The 23,275-nt window shown below is 43.1% G+C and overlaps 1 protein-coding gene across 1 annotated transcript in view; it reads left to right on the forward strand.

Annotated features, from left to right (window-relative positions):
- Positions 1-23,275, forward strand: part of LOC146798868 (nesprin-2-like) — a 1,144,883-nt gene that overhangs the window by 827,235 nt on the left and 294,373 nt on the right. Inside the window, exon 85 of the mRNA XM_085627789.1 lies at positions 10,777-10,932. Coding sequence (XP_085483915.1) covers positions 10,777-10,932 — 156 coding nt within the window. The remainder of the gene's footprint in view (positions 1-10,776; positions 10,933-23,275) is intronic.

Here is a 23,275-nt window from a genome sequence, read left to right on the forward strand (position 1 = left end):
TGGGCTGCAAGACCTCCATTCCAGGCTACAGTTAGCATTCTATCAGGCCTTAGGTTCAGCAATAACTGAAAACTAGATAGGAGAACACCTAGTGCCAAGACCCAGTCAAAACACTGGTGACTTTTAGGTGTAAACCTCAGATGGCTTCCGACTTATTGCCTTTATTCTAAAGTCCCAGCATCTTTGGTAATTCCATCATTCAGAGTAGAAGGGCACTACTTTGACCCAGTAGAAACCCCACCTGTACCTCAGGATGGGCATAGTGCATTTCTGTAATAATTTAAGGCTACCTCAGGTTCCAGTTTCAAGTAAGGTGATGTTTTAACTTCTTGATGTGTTACCATGGATGATAAATAATACGTCATGTATGTTGATGGATGAGATGAAGTGTTGTTGGGTAGTGTGGGATATCATATATTTATCTATCTATTTTACTTATGAAGAGCATATTGAAAAGTGTAATTGTTTTTTACTGCTAGTGCATTTAAATAGCTACAATGTATAAAAAGAATAACTCAGGTGTCACAAATCATCCTATTCAACCATCCTTTTTTAAAACCCAACAAATTAGGAACTTTCTTGGAAATAAGGTCCAGATATGAAATTCTAACACTCCAAATCTGTGATCTCTCTCTTTTGAAATAGACATGTTTGCGGTCTCATGGTAGTAATCAGAACTATGTGTTCGAGGAATATGAGCTGCAGATTACACACTTTTGCATAGATCGCCATCTGGTGTTGGGCCCGGATGTTTGCAGTTTGTTTTTCCTCTTGGAAAATCTTTGGAAGTCACGAGGTCGGTGACTCCTCCTTTGGTTCGTATTGCGCATGGGCTTCGGCTCCATCCTCAGATTGTTTTTTTCCGCCATCGGGCTCGGATGTAATACTTCGCGCTCCGGTTCCAAACTTTTCCAGTTCAACGATCGACGCAAAATCCTCACTCATCGAGATTCTTCAGATAACAAATCATCTTAATCACCTTCTCTTCGACACTTCTTCGATTCCAGTCGTCGACGGTGGCCTTCGGGCCTATCCCGGCTCCGGTCTCGTCTGATGGAAAGAACTCCCTTCAAGAAGTGCCCTCGATGTGGGTCAAATTCCCCCACACCGATCTTCATGAGGTGTGCAACCTCTGCCTCTCCCCTGAACACGAGGCTCGGGACTGTCCCGCCTGCAAGTCTTTTAGATCGAAAAAGACTATTCGAGATTGAAGGGCCAGACGCAACATGGCGCACTCCTCGACCTCCGCTCCAGTCGACATCTTCGGGGACGACGTCGAAGCTCCGGAACAGCAGCACACCGAAGAAGATGATGACGACCTCGTCAGTGCTTCCGAGGCCGACGACTCAGATGTGGAGGACATCACCCCGGCGCAGAGGGTCCTGAGTACTATACCCCCTCCCACACACACACGCCGATACCCAAAAAGGCTTCGGTCACACCTTCGCCTTCGAGCCTAGGCAAGACCAAGGACACTGCTTCTAACACCCCACCTTCGGGCCCGGTAAAGAAGCCTATTAAGCCTTCCGGCAGCTCGGGCTCGAGCCAGCCTACCAGCCGGTGCCGAAAAACACCCTTCGGCACCGAAGAAAAAATCGGCCTCCACCTCCACACCGAGCTCAGCACCGAAGCCCTCGGTGTCGAAACCCGGCCTCTCGGTGCCGACCAAACATCATAAGGCCCTCGGCGCCGACACTCCCGTGCCGAAGCCTCTCTCGGCACCGAATAAACAATCGGAGGTCCCAAAAAAGCACGGCACAGACAAGCCTAATAAGCCGTCGGCCCCGAAAACCTCGGCGCCGACCGAACAACCAGTGTCGCAAGAACTATTCACACCGGATCCTCTGCAAAAGACACTTACCAAGGATGCAAAAACTGGACATTTGACACTGTCTTCAAAAAAGAGACATTTGGACAAACCAGCTCCACCTCCACCTCCAAAGAGGAAGGACTGTGCTACCTCCCCTTTCAGAGTGCCTTCCCCATCTCCTCCACCTTCTGCACCCCTGCCTCATCGCTCTCCGACCCTGTCTCCAGACCATGATGATCAAGGGGACCCTTACTACGATCCCGCAGATGTGCCACAAGACCCCACCCCTACTGGATCCCCAGACCCATGGGATGACTATAATAATCCGGACATCCCAGATGTCCCACAGGATGACCTTTATCCATCCAGGCCATCCCCACCAGAAGACTCGTTTGGTTTTCACCACCTACTACAGAGGGCGGCACATTATCACGGGGTAGAGCTACATACTGACCCAGTAGAGGAAGATTTTCTCCAAGACACTTTCGATACTGCACATAGGTCTACTGCTATACTACCTATGCTAAAAGGAGTAATCAAACATGCACCAGAGGTTTTTAAAGACCCAGTCAGGGCTAGGGTCCTAAAACCACGTTAGGAGAAAAAATATAAAGCCGCCCCCACAGATCCTGCATACATTAAAGGCCCTGCACCACTGGATTCCTCAGTGGTATCTACAGCTAGGAAGAGATCAAATTCTCAGGCGAAGCACCTCCGCCTGACAAAGAGTTCAAGCTCCTAGACGCGTCAGGGAAGCGCACTGCATCACAAGCTGCCAATATATGGCGTATCGCCAACACTCAAGCGCTATTGGCCAGATACGACAGAGCGCATTATGATGAGCTAGAAACCATCATGCACCATCTCCCTGAAAAATACAGAAATAGGGCTAATGAATTGATTCAAGAGGGAAAAACCATAACTAATACCTCTATACGCTGTGCCCTAGATGCGGCAGACACAGCCTCCAGGGCCATAAACACCAGTGTCCTCCTCCGTCGCCACGCCTGGCTAAGAGTTTCAGGTTTTAAACCTGAGGTACAAGCCTCCATATTAAACCACCCATTTGATCAACAACATTTATTTGGTCCAAAAGTTGATGAAGCCCTCGAGAAGATGAAGAAAGACACTGATACGGCGAAATCCATGGGAGCCCTACAGTCACACACTCCTAGGCGCTCCTTTCGCCGCTCTTCCTTTCGGGGCACGGGTAGAGGCTACTCCTCAGATAGCGCATCCACGTCATACAAATCCCCTCCTCAGTCCACCTTCACAAGGGGTTATCAAAGAGGCGGCTACAGAGGCAATAATAATAAAGGCAGAGGCAAAACAAATACCGCCCGCTCTGCCACACCGCCTACCCAATGACTTTCCCTCGCTCCCTCCAGACCATCCCACTCCGGTGGGGGGCAGAATACAAAATTTCCTTCACGTCTGGGAGACCTCAGACAGATGGGTGACCCAAATTATTCATTCAGGGTACTGCCTAGAATTAATATCTACCCCCCCAAACATTCCACCAAGGCAACGCCCAATGTCACAAGAACATGCCACATTATTAAAACAGGAAGTAATCTCCCTCCTGCAAAAACAAGCCATAGAGCAAGTCCCCATCAATCAGCAAAATTTAGGAGTCTACTCCCTGTATTTTCTGATTCCAAAATGAGACGAGACTCTACGACCTATTCTAGATCTCAGGCCTCTAAACACTTACATACATTCAGACCATTTTCACATGGTAACCCTTCAACAGGTTCTTCCACTCCTCTCCCAGAACGACTTTCTCACCCCACTGAACTTGAAAGACGCATACTTTCACATTCCAGTACACCATGCTCACAGAAAGTACCTCAGATTTGTAGTGGACGGGCAACACTACCAGTTCAAGGTGCTCCTGTTCGGGGTCACAACAGCACCAAGGGTATTCACCAAGTGCCTAGCAGTAGTGGCGGCACACCTCAGAAGACAGCACATTCACGTCTTCCCATATTTGGACGACTGGCTAATAAAAGCCACGTCCTACAACCAATGTGTGCACCACACCGCCGCTACAATTCAACTACTTCACCAGCTAGGTTTCACGGTGAACCACCAAAAGTCCCACCTGATGCCATCACACACAAAGCAATACCTCGGTGCCACCATAGACACCTCAAAAGCCATAGCCTATCCCAATCCTGCCAGGATTGCAAACATACAGGCTCTGCGTCAAAAATTCATACTTCAACACTCTCTCCCAGCAAGAGTGTTTATGCAACTGATAGGGATGATGGCCTCTTGCATTTTCATAGTGCCTCATGCAAGACTCCAGATGCGTCCACTCCAAGAGTGCTTAGCGCGTGTTGGTGGACGGTCGCACCCATCGCTCTCTGCAGTGGTGGAACACCACAAACCTTTCCAAAGGTCGACCGTTCCTGGACCCGGTTCCACAAATAATCCTAACAACAGATGCATCGCTCTCTGGCTGGGGAGCTCATCTGTTACATCTCACAGTGCAGGGCACATGGACGCCGCAACAGAAGTTACTCCACATCAACCATTTGGAGTTACTGGCAATCTTTCTAGCCCTAAAATCCTTCCAGACGCAGATTTTAGGCAAGGCAGTCCTCATCCGCACAGACAACATGACTGCCATGTACTACATTCAAAAACAGGGGGGCACACACTCTCCACAGCTCTCTCAACTAGCACAGAGCATATGGAGATGGGCAATTCCGCAAAAAATCTTTCTCCTGGCCCAACACGTCCCAGGAGTCCAAAACACCATGGCAGATCTGCTCAGCAGACAAACGCAACAGATCCACGAATGGGAACTTCACCCACAGGTTCTTCACCCGTTCTTTCAGAAGTGGGGGCATCCTCAGATAGAACTCTTCGCCACCCACGCAAACAAAAAATGCCCAAGCTTCTCCGCCAGATATCCACACCCATTGTCCAAAGGCAATGCGATATGGATGAACTGATCAGACAAATTTGCATATGCTTTTCAACCTCTCCCACTAATTCCATTAGTGGTGCGAAAGCTACAACAGCATTCCCTCACGCTCATCCTGGTAGCTCCAACATGGGCCAGATAACCGAGGTACACCACACTGCTGGAACTCTTGGTAGTACCACACCAAAAGTTACACCTCTCACCATGCCTCCTAACCCAGAACCATGGAGAGATCAGGCACCCGGACCCAGCTCAGCTCAACCTTGCGATCTGGCTCCTGAGGTCCTAGAATTCGGATACCTTAACGTTCCCCCTGATTGCATGAATATTATCAGAGAAGCTAGACGCCCTACTACTAGGGCATGCTATGCTGCAAAGTGGAAAAGATTTGTTGTTTACTGCCATAACAACACAATCAACCCTCTAAATGTATCCATACAGCACATCATATGTTACTTGCTCCATCTACAAAGCTGTAACCTAGCATATACATCCATTCGGTTACACCTCGCAGCAATTGCTGCTTACTTACAGAACAGGCAGCACCTATCACTTTTCAGGGTACCTGCCATCAAAGCCTTTATGGAAGGCCTCAAAAGAGTAATTCTACCCAGAGTACCACCCTCACCTGTCTGGAACTTAAATATAGTTCTCACAAGGCTAATGGGACCGACTTTCAAACCATTACATAAATGTGAGCTGCAATTTCTCACATGGAAAACAGCTTTTCTAGTGGCCATCACTTCCCTTAGAAGGGTTAGTGAAATACAAGCACTCACTATACAGGAACCTTTTCTCCAAATGCATCAGAACAAGGTTGTACTCCGCACCAACCCAAAATTCCTACCCAAAGTCATTTCTCCCTTCCATCTGAACCAATCGGTAGAATTACTAGTTTTTTCTCACAACCTCAAACTGTTGCGGAAAGGGCTTTACACACACTGGATGTTAAAAGGGCCTTACTTTACTATATCCAAAGAACACAACCTTTCAGAAAAACCAAACAGCTATTTGTCTCTTTCTCTCCACCACATAAAGGCAACCCTATTTCTAAATCAGGGATAGCTAGGTGGATTGTAAAATGCATACAGATTTGCTACCACAAGGCAAAACGAACGCTATCTGTTCCCCCTAAAGCCCACTCTACAAGGAAGATAGGGGCTTCTATGGCTTTTCTAGGGAACATACCATTAGATGACATCTGCAAAGCAGCGACATGGTCAACACCGCACACTTTCACAAAACATTACTGTGTAGATGTGCAAACCAAGCCACAAGCTAGTGTGGGCCAGGGTGTACTAAAAACACTGTTCCAAACCACTGCAACGGATGCCGGTGGTTTCCGCTAGGGTTGGGTACTGCTATATAGTCTATGCAAAAGTGTGTAATCTGCAGCTCATATGCCTCGAACGGAATATGCTACGTACCAGTATGCATCTGTTCTTGGCATGTAGAGCTGCAGATCTACACACGAACACCCGCCTCCCCGGCTACCTGTATCCGTTCCAGTCTATCTTATTTAGATACAACACACATGGGTTTCTTTACTGTTATTACTACGCTCCAGCTTTCCCTCCTGGCGAAAAACAATCTGAGGATGGAGCCGAAGCCCATGCGCAATATGAACCAAAGGAGGAGTCACGGACCTCGTGACTTCCAAAGACTTTCCAAGAGGAAAAACAAACTGCAAACATCCGGGCCCAACACCAGATGGTGATCTATGCAAAAGTGTGTAGATCTGCAGCTCTACATGCCAAGAACAGATGCATACTGGTAAGTAGCATATTCCTTCCTTGTAGGTAACAAGGAGCTAGTCCCTTAAGGCATTTAAAAACTAGGCCAACAAATTTAAATTTCACACATTTATACATTGGTAACCAGTGAATAGGGTTCAGCCTTTAGGCAATACTGTTATATTTCCTAAGGCTCAACACTAGTCTATTATTCTAGTCTAATTGTTTATTATTATTATTATCTCCGGTTATGTGGCCTTTTAGGAATCCACCCAGAAGAGGGTTGACATTGTCTATCTTTGAGTTGATAGCTAAGCCAAATCTTATCGAAGTAAGTTAACATCTTCTTCATATGTCTGAAACTAAAAATGGCTAACAGAGTGTTTCCACTGAAAGGCCTGAAAGTTTAGGTTAGATTCCCATGTTACTTCAATGTGTTTTTTATGCTCTACAAAGAGAGATAGAAGGCTAAAAAGCTCTGGAGTTTATGGTAGACCTTAGCTGACCAATAATTTATTTAGGGCCCAGCACTTCAGTTTCTCCCCATTCAATGTCAAAGCGCTTTTCTTCATGCTGGAGGCAGTCTGCTACAAAACTTCTTTTAAGTCACCAAAGTTGTCTCATGAGAATCAGACACACATAACAATCTGCATGTCTCCTGCATAGGAATGGGTATGCTTTCCTCTGTCTTTGGTGACAGAGAGCAGAGGTACTAAAATGTAGTATAAATATGTAGTGTGAGCCCCAAATCACTATGTATGAATCCTAAATATCTCGTAGGTCAAAGGTACCCATCCATACACTTTGAGGGCAGCTTGATGCAATTGGAACAAACCATTGAATTCCTTCCTCTGACATGGCTGTAACTGGCATGTGCACCTAGAGTAACAGGTTAAAGTCCACTATGTTAAGTGCCAAAGAGAAGTCCAACAAAACAATTAGTCATATGTCACTCTTATCAGCATCTGCTAATGCATGATTGAATATGGCCACAAGCACAGCCTCAGATCATATTTAATCCTAAATCCTGATTGTTATAGATCCAGCAACTTCTGGCAATCCACAAGTCTTGTAACCAGGATGACGTATCTTCTCGAAGATTTTTCTGATCAGTGTAGCCCAGAAATTGCGTAATGGGGTGGTGGGGGAAATCTTAATTACTGTTTTATGGTATAGTCTGATGTGTCTAGTGTTGTAAAGTGAGTTGTAATTATGTTGAGATATGGTGTGGTATGTCATGAAATCCTGATCATAGTGAGCCAGGGTTCTTGCATTAAAGGCGACTAGATTAGGGGTCAAATAAGGACAGAATGTGTAGTGCAGCAGAAAGTGAGGCTTTAAAACCTTATCAAAGGTGATTGATAGAATTGGGGGCCTGTGGTCCTGGGTCATTTTGCCCTGGTAGCCAATCCGAGGCCTCTGGTATGTTCAGAAAAAGATTTTGGGAAATAGGTGTGGAAAACAAAGGGGAGGGAGCAAAGCATAATGGATTAATAGGAACAAACGTTGTGATCCAAAAGGAGGCCTTAACCCCCCTAAATGACACACACATAAATGTTATGGTGGGGATCCAAATTTGTAGCAGTCAGCTTCACTGAATTTAAAGAATCGACCTAAATAATAAATAAATAAATCTTGTGCCCGTATCAATTTAAACATGACTTTGTCATCCATTGGTACACTTCTGTCAAAGATATTTAGCTATCAAAAAAGACATTATGAGGCTCTTCGGTATCGTGTAGATATCATGATGTGAGATAGATAATAGATGGTTAATCTTAAAAAATAAAATGAATATTTAAGAAGCAATTACTACAATGTCTTGTTTAAAACTACTATTTTAAGGACTGCAAGTCTGTAATAATGTACAGAGAAGTAATAGTTTACACCTGTTCCTATAAATTCCTTAATGAATAAATCTGAGAGGCACATCTGAAATGCTGCCATAATCATCAAATAGTTTGCATTTTGATTCTAACATATTTAAGAATTGTGCCTTTGCTGGACTGTCAAGATGCTTTTGTCAGAAGTAACCGACAAGAAAACCTGAAAGACCTCTAAAAATCTTTCAGATTTAAACTGATAACAAAAGCATGACAGATGCAATAGAATATTGTATACTCCAGTCTAACCTTCAATCTGAATAGACATTGCACCCAGTGGTGTAATTTTAACAAAATCAAACGAGTAGTGGAAGTGACATGAAAGGTGACTTTGACCTCGATGATGGATAGCTCTATTTTTTTAAACAATCTTTAGTGACATTTAGAATCTTTTTCCTAAGTAGTAGTTGAAATCAGCCACCAACAGCCAGCTACTAAAACTTACAAAAGTCATACTAACTTAAAAAAAAATAAAACAGTAGTCAGATTGGGTAAATCGCACGTGCACAAAGGTATCCACATATGCATCAAGCAGCAAATTTGCCTCCTTGGTGGTAACTCAAGAGTTATTAACCCCCTTGCCCTCAACCAAAATGTGGAGCTGGAAAACTAGCAGCATTGGTGAATGTATGCTGAAATCTTTACAGTATGAGTTTTTAGATCTGGCCTTTGCACCCGCATTTACTTCTTGGTACACACACACATATTTCCCCACACACAAACCTACATATACATAGCTACACACACACATATTCACACACACACACACACACACCTACACACACATACCTACACGCACCTTCCTACACACACTAACACACACACACATTCACACACACACCTACACACAGACACATATTCCCACACACACACACATGTGCATAGCTACACACACACACGTATTCACACATACACCTACACACACATACCTACACGCACATACCTACACACACACATACACACACACAGACACAGACACACACATATAGCAGGCCTTTTGCTCAGTGACTTCATCCATTGACCTGTTAAATTATTACACACGGTTTGCTTCTACCCACCACAGCATCCAGTAGGGGTAATTGGTCAGCCCACTTTACCGATTGGATCCGTGCACTTCCCGTGCAAATTGTTCACAACAACCAAAAAATAGTCAGTTTCTCTTTAGTTGCAAAGCTGGTTCAGAACACGCTTTTTAATTTTAATTATTTCCTATAGTAACTTTAACCCCTTCCCCGCTCATGACGGAGCCGCTCCGTCATGAGCCACGGTTGCCGTGTGCTCATGACGGAACGGTTCCGTCATGTCACGGCCGTTGGCGGCCGCTCCGCCTACGCGGCGCTGTTTCCCCGCCTGTGCGGGGGGACAACGCAAATGGGCGGAGTCATGACGGAACCGTTCCGTCATGAGCACAGCTCAACTGTGGCTCATGACGGAGCGGCTCCGTCATGAGCACAGCGCCACCGCGCTGCCCCCCCCGCACCCCCCAGCGCTGCGGCGGAATTCCCGCCGCAGCTAAAGGGTTAAATACCAGCTATTTATTTTGCCTGCACTCCGTTTCAAACCTAGCTGCCTGCGATTTGAGTGCTCAGTTACATGGTGATTTATTCTGTTCCTCACTAATAACAAAAAATAACAATATTAATTAAAATCTATGCACAATTGAAAGGCTTATTGTTTAGGAACATCACTAGCAAACAGATGGATCAGTGAATGTTTTTTTTAAATTAACATTTTGCCGCATTTGCTTGCAATTAAAATATAAAACAACCTTTGCTTCAGCTTGCGAAAGCCAGCCCTGTTTGATTTGTCAATACTTGAAACTGTGTTTCATTATCACATTCCCAAGCCTGGTTGTCAGGTTTCTTTTATCACCCAAAAGCTGCATTCTTCAAACAGTATGGTTTGAAAAGAACTGGACTCTGCTGCTTGATACAGTTACATGACAGCGGATACTCCTGCTTCTTGTAAAGGGCTTTTCACTACTATTGCAGTAATGCTGCAAAGCTAGGAAATGTATGCATGCTTTTAGTATTCGGTGAAAACCTGTTTTTGCTACAACCACAGGGAAACCATAATGGCAGCTTTCGTGGCGCCTTCAAATTACACAATTATAGATCCAATTCTGAGTCTTTGTATAATATTGTCTGGTTGCCGTACTGTAATACAGTAACATATAATTAGGCCTTGCTGCTTGAAAGGTACATTGGCATCAGTCAAGAAGCTTAACAATGCAGCACCTGGTTTAGTTGGTGTATTTGGCTATCCAAGAACTTTTGATCTACACAAAGGTACTCTTGAAAAGTATATGTGTAGTTGGGCATATACATATTTGTATATCTATTTGGACTTTTTTTTTAAGTGCCCAAGCCCCTTCTGATCCTGTAAGGGAATTCAACCTCTCTTCTGTGTTTCTAGGAGCTTGAAACGAAAATCGCCGGAGAGAGGGTAAACATTGAAAGACTGATGGAACAACAGCGAGCCAAGTACTCACAGGCCTCTGTAGATGTACCTGCTGAGATTATAGCCCAAACGGAGGAATGTCGAAAATACATGCAAGATCTGGAGAATGAGGTAAAAAGAGCACTATTTTGTGCTTTGGTTTGTATTTTGTACTTTTACACGTCTTTATGTTGTGGCTATACATTGTTTTCCTAATTTTTTTTTAATGATAATATTTATAAATGTGCGTGAATTATGTCAATATTCAGACAAGCCTCTTTAATAGAAGATAGCAAAAAGGGCAAGCGTCGGTCACTGAACACTAAAATCTCTTTGGGTTTTTGGAATGGGCAGTAAAAAAATAAATTCTACTGATAAAACGTATTGTATACCTCAATTCTCCTCACACAATTCCTTCCTGGTATCATGAAAACCTAAATGGACTTTTACTAGTGGGTGGCTGGATGAGTTGAGTCCAGTCCTGTCATAAATACTCGAAAGGTACAGTATGACAATACAGTCCAAGATCACTCATCAATGAAAGTTAGCAAGCTCAATTCAATGAGATGTGACCTAATGGTACTGCCAGAAGCATTTCACCAAACAACTGTGTTTAACAGCACCTAACTGTGCTGTGAATTGTATATATGTGTAATGTAATAGGCTCAACAGTATGTTGTCTAGTTCTGTCCAATGAAATTTTCCCTTCGCTCTCCCTATTACATCCTATTTTTGTATCCTGGTCTCAACCGAACCACACACTTGTATATTTATTCAATGTAAAACACCTCATAGGAAAGATGTGCTTACAAAATAAAAAAATTATCACTAGAAAGCTTCTCCTTGAAGTTAGGTCTGTGTTATAACAAATCCCCAAAATAAATGTTAATCAGTGAGGGTTCCTTCAGACAGACATTATTAATATCTTGTCTGTTTTATTTTGTCCTTTACTCATTTTACATCATATAAATAAAATTTGTTTTTTAAATATGCTTTATACATGAAAGCATAAATGAACATTGTGACTAAGCACTCAGTGTTATTAAAATATTGTTTGTTTTTTGGGGGTTCTATTTTTTTCAGAGGCTAACATGGAAAGCAGTTGATTCCATGAATGAAAGTTCTGTGCTGGAAGATGGCTGGAATGATATTGACATGTGAATGATCCGTGACTGGAACACACACATATATATATATATATATATTCACTTAAAAAACCATAGGTTTCACACATGTTATAGTTAGCTGTACATTTCACTCGTAAAAAAACAATCAAATTCCACGTTATAGTTAGATCAGGTAACTATAACTTGCGCGCCCACAATAAACTGCTGATGACGTCACATATTACATCACTCATGACATGGTCAGTGACATCACTCATGACATCAATGATGACATCTGAAATTACACATTGTGGATTGCGGTCGCGCAAGTTATAGTTACCTGATCTAACTATAACGTGGAATTTGATTGGTTTTTTACGAGTGAAATGTACAGCTAACTATAACATGTGTGAAACCTATGGTTTTTTAAGTGAATTTGCAAGGTTTTGTAAATGATAATTCCTAACTATAACGTGTGTGAAACCTATGTTTTTTTCAGTGAATTTGTACGGTTTTTTAAATGCTAAGTTATGTATTTATTTTTTATTTTTTTTTCTGGTTTTTCACTATGCGCACACCCTGCGCGCACGGTGTATATATATTACCTACTGGCGGTCGCCAATAGGTAATTATAGTCATAGTTACAACCTAGTTTCCATTGGAAAATTATTTTTTGATTTGCTGATAACTTTGGCGTTGTTTAACGAATCTTTATGAAATTTTCCAAAAAGTTGCACTTTTTAGGTCAGCTCCTATCTTAAAAGTGTGGGGGTGATTCGTCAAGTGGGGGCTGAGAAAAAAGGGGGGTCCCAAAACACGTTTTCCCCATGTTAATTTCCATAGGAAAGTTTGCGACGAGCTACAGTGCAAACTGCTCAGCGGAATTACCCCAAATTTGGCAGAAAGGTAGAGCTTGGTTCAGAAAGCGACCTTTTTTTTTTTAAATGGTGTAAATCCATTCAGTAGTTTTTGAGAAATTCAAAAAATAATAGTCAAAAAATCAATTTCCCATAGGAATCTTTGTGCAAGGCTACAGCCGAAACTACTGAATGAAATTACCCCAAATTTGGCACAAAGGTAGTGCGTGGGTCAGAAAGCGACCTTTTTTTTAAATGGTGTAAATCCATTCAGTAGTTGCTGAGAAATTAGAAAAATAAAAGTTTCGAGGTCCAGTACATGAGCTTCACTGTGATTGGCTGCCAACACTCCAAACTAGGAAGTGTTGGCAGCCATCTTGTGGCTCGGTAGAAGCGAGTCGCTAGAAAACAGAGAAACAAAGGTAGAAAACAAGAGAAGGGACAGAGTAGAAACACCCTGACCCCCTAGGCCTGGTCAGGGGGTCCCAGAAGGACCCCCATGGCCCCAAATTTGTTTAAAAAGAATCAAAAAAATCAGCGGAATTCGCGCTGGGGTCGCGAGTTCCTGTGTTTTATTTTAATGAGACCCCGGGGTGGGTAGGTCCCTGGGGCATTTCTTAAAAAATAATAGCGGGGGTTTGCTGGGGCTGCGGGTGCCCGCTGGGGTCCCCGTAGTCTCGGGGCTTCACTCATTTTGGGAGGGGTGTTGCGCGGCCCCCCTCCTGGAGCTCTCCATCTGCTTATAACTTTGGCGTCGTTTGACGATTCTTTATGAAATTTTCCCAAAAGTTTCTCTTTTTTGATCAGCTCCTATCTTGAAAGTTTGGGGGTGATTGGTCAAGGGGGGGGCTGAGAAAAAAGGGGGGGGGGTGAAAACGTGTTTTCTCAATGGATTTTCCATAGGAAACTTTGGACAAGGCTACAGGTCAAACTGCTGAACGGAATTACGCCAAATTTGGCAGGGAGAAAGGTCATGGTCCAGAAAGCGCGGTTTCGTTGAAATGGTGTAAATCCGTTGAGTAGTATTTGAAATATTAAAGGGAAAACATATATATATATCTATTCGGTGCCTTACTCCTGAGCACGAGCTTGCCTCTGATTGGCTGCTAACTCTTCAAAGCAGGAAGTGTCCTCTGATTGGCTGCTAACACTTGAAACCAGGAAGTGTTAGCAGCCATCTTGTGCCTCGCATCGAGTGAAAATATAAAAGAAAGGTTCTGGGGGCAATTTAATATAGCGGAGCTCTGTGTATTGATGATTTTGACGCAGTGAAGGTTTAAGATTTATTAACAATAAAGGGGAAACAGGTGAGCGCCAGGCAACACGACTTCCACTCCAGGACACTAGTAGGAAGATAACCCTTTCACGCTCCCTGTGCCCAACATCACCACTTCGGAGGTATGCCTTTAGAAGCCAGTCCGTCTGCTCGCAGTTGTCTACCTTTGCGAGCTAGTACACTGCTGTGCCTGTACCTCTGCAAGCTACTACACTGCTGTTCCTTTGGGAGCGGACAGCTCATAGTTCTGTCTCTGTGAGTCGAGCCATTTTGTCATTCAGTCCATCAGCTGGTATCTGTCCGAGGCATTTCTGAAAACATACCGGAGCTCTGTGTGTGAGAGATACCCCTTTCATGCTGCCTCTCCCCACATCAGCAGGTAACGCACCCTCTTCCCACTTCACTAGCATACCGTCAACAACCTTCTTGGGTTCACAAGTCTCCCTCTGCTAACCACTGGTGGGCTCGCAGCTCTTCCGGTGTTACTTCTCGGGCCCGCACTTTTACGAGCCAGGCTGCTAGTTTGCAGGTCTCTGAGAAGAGATGCAGGTCGGACACCCAACTGTACTCCAACATCCCCCAGCAGCAGCTGCTTGTCCGCCATCCCCGCTCACCCCCCCCCAAACAAATGTGACAGGAACGTTTTTAAATGTGGAGCCTAAGAAATCGGCTGGTGTTACAGTTTTAATAAAAAAGATGCTTGTGAGGGTGGACAAATAAGAATCTTAGTCATGTATGGATTTCCATATAAAACATTTTATTAAAACAACAACAAATAAAACTATGTGTGTAAAATATTTTATTAAAACAAAACAACAACAAATAAAACTATGTACAGCCATGGCGTGTCATCCCTCGACAATTTGTGAATCACAGCCTGCAAGACAAAAAGAAAAGTAAGATGGTGCGTTATGCGTCCGGCAAAGGAGAGAGAAAGAGTGAGATACAAGGAAGATAGAAAGAGAGAAACAGTGTGTGAGAGAGGAAGAGAGAGAACGAGTGAGAGAGAGAAGAAGAGAGAGAGTGAAAGAGAAAGAGAGAGAGGAAGACAGAAAGAAAGAGGAAGACAGAGAGGAAGACAGAGAAAGAGTGAGAGAGAGAAACAGAGATACGAGGAAGAGAGAAAGAGAGAAAAGTGTGAGAGAGAAGAGAGAAAGAGAGAAACAGTGTGAGAGAGAGAGAGAGGAAGACAGAGAGAGAAAGAGAGGAGAGAGAGAAAGAGTAAGAGAGAGGGAGAGAGAAAGAGTGAAACAGTGTGAGAGAGAGGAAGAGAGATAGAGGAAGAGAGAGAGAGAAAGAGAGAGGGAGAAAGAGTGAGAGAGAGGAAGAGAGAGAGACAAAGAGTGAGAGAGAGGAAGAGAGAAATATTAAGAAAGAAAGAGTGAGATACAAGGAAGAGAGAAAGAAACAGTGTGAGAGAGAAGAAAATAGAGACAAACAGTGTGAGAGAGAGGAAGAGAGAGAGGGAGGAAGTGAGAGAAGAAAGAATAAGAGAGCGAGGAAGAGACAGAGAAAGAGACAAAGTGTTAGAGAGAGAGAAAGGACGAGATGGAGAGGGAGTATTGACTCTGGAGAAAATCTTTGCAGCTCACCTTTGTGTCACCGGTGTGTTTCCAACCACGTGCCGGGACATACGGCACCCTCAAGTTTAGTTATCTGAAAGATAGTATAAAATTAGTAATTGCAGACTATATACAACTGCACACGTGTAATCCTTTGTTTCGGCTCAGGGCACCCAGGGTGCTGCATCCCATCCACTTCCACTGCCCAGAGGTGTTTAACAGCAGCAATAACATTATCGCCGCTTTAGTGGCAGGAAACTTCTGCAAAAGCGGCGATAAGGGGCTTGATAATATGCCCTTGTGAATTCCCTTAGAAGAATAATAGCATGTAGGGAAAAAGGGTCCAAGGGAAATTTTACCGACCTACCCAAGTTCTTATCCCCAAATCTAAAAACCAACAACATAAAAGGAGAACTGGGGGTCCTTACAGTATAGAAAAGAACACGAAAATACAAGAGTGTATTAATGATTACAAAGAATCTGAACGGAGAGACTGGATTCCCATCACTCAATATATGATCAGTATTATCATTTGGTCATCCACCCGTTGGAGAGGTCTGTCTCTTGATCATAGAGATTGCCTCAATGGGGAGCTCTCTTGCTCAGATGAAGAAGTGGAACCAGACTCAATGATACAAAAAGTACTTATTGATAGTGATCCTATGTACGTAGTGCAGTGCAAACAATCCAAATGTGATAAGTGAAATGTTAAAAAAGGGTTGTGTGGAGCAAAAACACTTATTGGGTAGAAACTAACTCCTCACACCCTTATTAAGAACAGTGCAAAAAAATAAGCAGCATTAACAAATAACTGCTATCAATAAGGTCGACATGTTTCAGCCATACGGGTATACTACCCACGGCTTTCTTCAGGACCTATATACGTCGAAATCTTGCTACTGCAAAATGTGAATCACACCCCCCCAAAGAGAAAGTGCGAAAAAAGTAAATGACACAATTAATTTACTCAAGGTTGGAATCAATACAACCTCACTTGAAATCAATCCTCCACCTCGAAGGTGTACAAATCACCTGTAAGGATAGAACAATCATCATTAAACACAACGGGTATTTTTACGTGCTATACAAATTAGGGCCATAGAGCCTCTATATACTGTGTTAAGAAATTTTTTCTAATATGCACAACCAGTCATAATCAATGACTGCGCAGCTTACCCGTCTTGATCGGGGACTAAGCCTCACCTCACCTGGAACCTATCTCAGGGATATGAGGCCCTGCTCTGTAACACATATAGCGGAAAAGAGGACCCTTATTAGGAATGTGTTCGCAAGAATTATCTGGTCCTATGTTTATTAATACTATACTCCGATATAAGAATATAGCGACCGGTGTCCACTAAGGTACATCTGTTAGATACCACTGGACCAGTCTCAACCTTAAGATCTAGATCACCGTTACACTTGGTATTGTGTGCATTATCATTATTGATGGGTGAGTTGCGTCCTTCACACATACTTGGTTGCCATATCTGGCAACATTCAAGTATTGTGTGGCTGAGGGACCATGCCGTTTTTGGAAGGTCCGCTGTCCTGTTCTGCGCTGCCTCGGTGGTAGTAGGGAGGGGGGTTGTCCGTGGGGGACGTCCTGAGGCTGGTGGCAGTGCGTGTTGTGGGCTTCATGGGTGTTTGAGCTGCGTGATCAGTAACTCTATGACATATGTTGCACTTCAGATGTGATTCTGGGCTACGATCCCGTTCACATTGTAGGTAGTCGTCCTGGTTTACACCAGTAAGATGCAGATGTTAGATTCCTACTGCAAACGTGGCTTATTCCCTGTTTTTGGATCGCACCCCAAATTTGGCTGCTCAGTGAAAATATCGGGAACTGGTGCTTTTGTGTTAATTTTTGTACAGGGACGTCTACTCTATATTATTACCGTTAGTTGTTGTTCTCATTTGTGACAAATTCTTTTTTGTGGAAGGTATTGCTGGAAAACTGGAGATATTGGCTGTTTGCACTAGGTTAACAATAAAGTGATCATTTAAAATCACTGACAAACTATAGGTTTAAAGAAGAAAATAATTAGAAATTAGCATTTAAAAAACCTTTGAAAGTCACTGAAAAAACCATAGGTTTCAGGGGCGTTATAGTTACAAATTAGCATTTAAAAAACCTTTGAAATTCACTGAAAAAACAAAGGTTTCAGGGACATTATAGTTACAAATTAGCTTTTAAAAAACCTTTGAAATTCACTGAAAAAAACATAGGTTTCAGGGACGTTATAGTTAGCTGGACATTTCACTCATACAAAACCATAGAAATTCCACTGTTATAGTTAGTTGAGCTAACTATAACTCGCGCCCCCGCAATGCACTGCTGATGATGTCACATATTACATCATTCATGACATGGTCAGTGACATCATTGATGACATCACTGATGACATCTCAAATGACATCACTTATGACATCACGGATGACATCATCCACGTGACAATTAGATGCACCTCCTCACACCCTAATATAACCTTTAATACACCCCCTGTAAAATACAGAGTTCCATTTTCAAAACCATTGAGACACCCAAACCAGTTACTACAAACGCACTCACTAATTCCTAGGTCTACAGACACATGCACTCATTCACCCATACAACCATTCATACATGTAGTCACTGATCAATACAACACTATCATATGCACTCATGCAGCTATACAGACACTGACACACCACCATTCATCCTACTCACTCATGCACTCATCGTAGTCAGTCATGGAAAGAATGAATCATAGTTCCATTTACTCACCTACACAGTTATACACACACCACCTCATTTATTCATACAAATACTAACGCATACTTGCTCTCTTATATAATCACTAATACAAGTATACTCTGATCCATACAGCCACTCTCACAATCACTGACTCTCACATATAGTTATTTATATACTCCAACTCTCACATACACTGCCTTTTACATATGTAGGTACTTGGACATGTTCCACTGAGACATCTAACTTTTCACCAACACATCCATACACACACTCACCCGCCCATACAGCTGTTTCCACATGCACTCTTAAACTCATACAGCTTGTGAATCAACCACTCACATATCTATGCACAGAGTCACACACCTCCCACCCACACACACACTCAGTCTTCCATACAAATACTCAGGCAACCAATCAATAACCCATATAGATACTCATGGAGCTCATGACCAACACATGCAGCAGCTTACACAAAAACAGACATACTGATACAGACATTCAGACAGTTTAGTCACTAACCCATGCATTCAGTGAGACACATTTAATCACTCACTTATTCAGTCAGTCATGCACCTACTAAATCCTTCATCCATACACTTATATATCCAGTTATTCTTCAATACACCTTGGCATATATATAAAACATATTTAAACTTTACAGAAACACACATTCACTGGATGATGTCATCAGTGATGTCATTTGAGATGTCATCAGTGATGTCACTGACCATGTCATGAATGATGTAATATGTGACGTCATCAGCTGTGCATTGCGGGGGTGCGAGTTATAGTTAGTTCAACTAACTATAACGGTAGAATTTCTATGGTTTTGTATGAGTGAAATGTCCAGCTAACTATAACGTCCATGAAACCTATGGTTTTTTCAGTGAATTTCAAAGGTTTTTTAAATGCTAATTTGTAACTATAACGTCCCTGAAACCTATGGTTTTTTTCAGTGATGTATATATATATATATATATTTACCTCTGTTTTGAATCTTCTGTTTTAATTTTAAATATATATATATATATGTACATATATATTATCTACTGGCGGTCGCCAGTAGATAGTTATAGTTAGGACCGTGTTTCCATAGGAAATCCGCAACATTCTATTTGGAATAACTTTGGCGCCGGTTGACGAATGCTCGCGAAATTTTCAAAATAGGTGGGGCGCTCCGCTCCGCTCCTACCCTGAAAGTCTCGGGGGGATTTGTCAAGCGGGGGCTGAGAAAAAAGGGGGGTCCCAAAACGTGTTTTCCCCATGCAATTTTCCATGGGGACCTTTAGTCCAAGGTACAGCCCGAACGGCTGAACAGAATTACTTGAAATTTGGCAGAGAGGTAGTCCTCAGGTCAGGGATGTGCCTTTTGCAGGTCTGGTGTCAATCTGTTCAGTAGTTCCTGTGAAAATCAAAAGTAAAATCATATATATATGTGGGCGGAGCCTAACCACACATCTCATCTTGAGATCTGATTGGCTGTCAGCACTTCATCCAAGAAGTGTTGGCAGCCATCTTGGGACCAATATACATGATAGCACCACATTAAAAAGCATTGCAGTTGATAGAAGGTTTTAAGACTTTAGTTACATTATAAATCATTTGTTGATGGTACCATACTCATTTTAGGAATTGTGGTATGTTCTAAGGTGATTTCACCATGTGAAAAAGCCTTCTGCTGGGATATCATGATTGAGAGAAAAATATTTTCTCATGCTTTTCCCACAGAGGTTTGGAAGGTGATCTATAAGCTAAACTGAGAGCTTATTTTCTGTAAATTCACATTATCTTTCTCAGTCATGTGAGAATGAAGTCTGACATTCTCAGTAAAACATGTTCATCCAACAAGGGCAGAGATTGTCAGTTGATTCCTTTGTGTTTTACTGCAGCTTCCCAGAGTGTTCCAAAGAACAACTAGAGCGCTAACAGTCCTACTTATGATAAACGTATGGCACACCTGAAGCCATCTTGCTTGGATTAAAGTGGTAACTCCTAAAACATTTAATCTAAAAAGGAACAAAATGAGGGGGTTCATTTTCCCATAAAAAGTATGATTAGTGCTGCAGAAAGAAAAATTAGGGCACATTTTGAGTGACTTCTCAAATCCTCTTCTATTTCATTAAAAAATTCTGACATGCAGACTGAAACATGCACTTTCAATACCAGCAGCAGTTTTCCCTGGTAAGCAGGAGCTTTACTACAGTGATCTAATGAGCAAAAAGAGTGCCAACATTCTGAATTTATGGCAAATGTGTGACACATCTGAATGCCATTGGAATCAAAGTAAAAAACTGAAAGTATTTCCTACTGAGGAGACTGCAGTAAATGAGGAAATTAGGAAACTTCATAACAAATAAGTCTGCCAAGATGGCCACCAGAGACAAAAGAGCCCAAATGTAGCCCAAATATCACCCAGATGTAGCCCAAGTATAGCCCAATGACAGAATGTCCCAGAGTGTTCTTAAAAACAACTAGAGCGCTTACTGTCTTCATTATGACAAAAGTATGGCACACCTGAAGCCATCTTGATTGGAATAAACTGGTAACACTTAAAACATTTAATTTAAAAAGGAACACAATGAGGGGGTTCATTTTGCCATAGAAATTATGATTAATGCTGAAGAAAGAAAATGAGGGCACATTTTGAGTGACTTCTCAAATCCTCTTCTATTTCATTAAAAAATTCATGCAGACTGAAACATGCACTTTTAATACCAGGAGCAGACTTCCATGGTGAACAGTAGTTTTACTACAGTGATCTAATGAGCAACTAGAGTGCTAACATTCAGAATTTATGGCAAATGTGTGACATATCTGAATACCTTCATGATGGAATCAAAGTAAAAAACTGAAAGCATTTCCTACTGAGGAGACTGCAGTACATGAGGAAATTAGGAAACTTCATAACAAATAAATCTCCCAAGATGGCCACCGGAGACAAAAGAGCCCAAATGTAGCCCAAAATCACCCAGATGTAGCCCAAATATAGCCCAATGACAGAAGTGTGCAAAACACTTATTATTTTGTGTTTTTGCAGTGTTATATAGTGCAGACTTTTCAGGTATTGGAGTGCTTTACATGAGCATTGGTTACATCACACAAGAACAAATTCATTTTGGTTGTAGACATGGGGAGACTAAGTGATTTGACCAGAATCACAGAATGTCGAGCTGAAGCAGAAACTCCAACCTGGTTCCCCAGTTGCAAAGTCTGCAGTTCTGGAAGTAACACCACATCCTCTCCCCTAAGTGCAACATTTAATCAAGTGGTCAACTGGATAAAAAAACATAAAGGTAACAAATAATTTAAAAGTGCTTTCTCGCGATTTGAAAACTCAGAAAATATGTCCTTAGTTTAGTCTTTTAGAGAACTAACTATAATTTTGATGCCAATAAGACCCTCTCATATATGTAATTTCTAAAGGAAATGCTCTAGGTATTACAGTTTTGATTACATCAAGATGACGTCAGGCGTTCCACACTTTTGTAATAAATATAGAATGTTAGCAATCTAGTTGTTCATTAGGATACTGTTGAGAGGCAGAGGCCAGGGGCACGGACTCTGAAAATTGAAGGCAGGTAGGAGGGTGCAAAGGCAACAATTTAACCACACTGAGCAGGCAGGAAGGGCCGTGGCAGCACAACAGACTATGGAGGGCAGTGGAAAGGGGGGTAGGGGAAACAAACCAACAATACAGGACTTGCAAGAGAGGCTGTGGCAATGTAAAAGACCATTGTGGGCAGAAGGAAGAGGCAATGGTAGTACAACCATACATGCCAACAGACACGATTCAGCCAGGAAATGTCCAATGTTTTTAAGCTCAAATGGGCTTTATTTTATCTGTCTCCTGTCTACAATCTCCTCTTTTTCAATGTAACTCAAAGGGGAAAATCCATACCCCAGTTTTTTTTCAAAATCTCCCTCTTACCAAGTTCAAAATTTTCGCAAGTATGGTACATTGGATCATGGAAGGAAATGGGGTAGGGACATGGACTTGGATAACAGAGGACAGGAGGGACATGGAGACGTGCACCAAACTGACCCTGCAGGGCAGGCATCGGGGTTTGCAGCAGCACAATACACCACACAGGGCATGTGGGACGGGAGTGCAGCACAACAATCCATAGAAAGCAAGAGGGAGGGGACAGGACCATGCACATGGACAACAGAGAACAGAGGGGCAAGAGGCAGGACCATAATGGACAGACAGGAGAGAAAGCTGCAGCATAACAGACCATAAAGGGCAGGAGGGATGGATCAGGGGCATTACAATGGAACAGACAAGCCAGGAGGGAGGGAGTAGGGGTCTGCACATGTAAACAGAGGGCTGGGGGCAAGGGGGCAAGGTGGCAGGGCAGGAGCAGCAAGATAGCCATGGAGGTTAGGCAGGATGGGCACTAGAAGCAAGACACACCATGAAGAGCAACAGTGAGACTGTGATGGCCTACACACAGACCATGGAGGGAAGTTGGGAGGGGTTCAGGGGCAGCTAACTGACCACACAGGGAAGGTGGGAGGGGCCATGGCAGCACAGAAGACCATGCATGGCAAGTGGGAGGGTTAGTGGTAGCACAATGGCTATGATGGGCAAGAAGGAGGGTGCAGGGGCATGCACAAAGGACGATGGAGGATAGAAGGGAGGGTCAGGACCTGTGCACAGACAAGAAAGTTCAGGGGAAGGGGCCTCACAACAGACCGCATGGGGCAGGCAGGAGGAGCAGTTGCAGCACAACAGACCAGGGAGGGCAGAAGGGTGTGGCAGTACAATGGACCATGTAGGACAGGAGGAAGAGGATAGGGGCATGGCATGTGGACAGGCAGGGTGGAGGTGGCAGGGACAGGTTACAGTCATCTGACAATGCTAGGCAGGTGGGAGGGGAGTGGCAGCTCAACAGAACACTCAGAGTAGATAGGAGTGGCAGGTCCATGGAACATGG

This window comes from Triturus cristatus, chromosome 9 (genome assembly GCF_964204655.1).
Source record: "Triturus cristatus chromosome 9, aTriCri1.1, whole genome shotgun sequence".
Classification (NCBI taxonomy): Eukaryota; Metazoa; Chordata; class Amphibia; order Caudata; family Salamandridae; genus Triturus; species Triturus cristatus.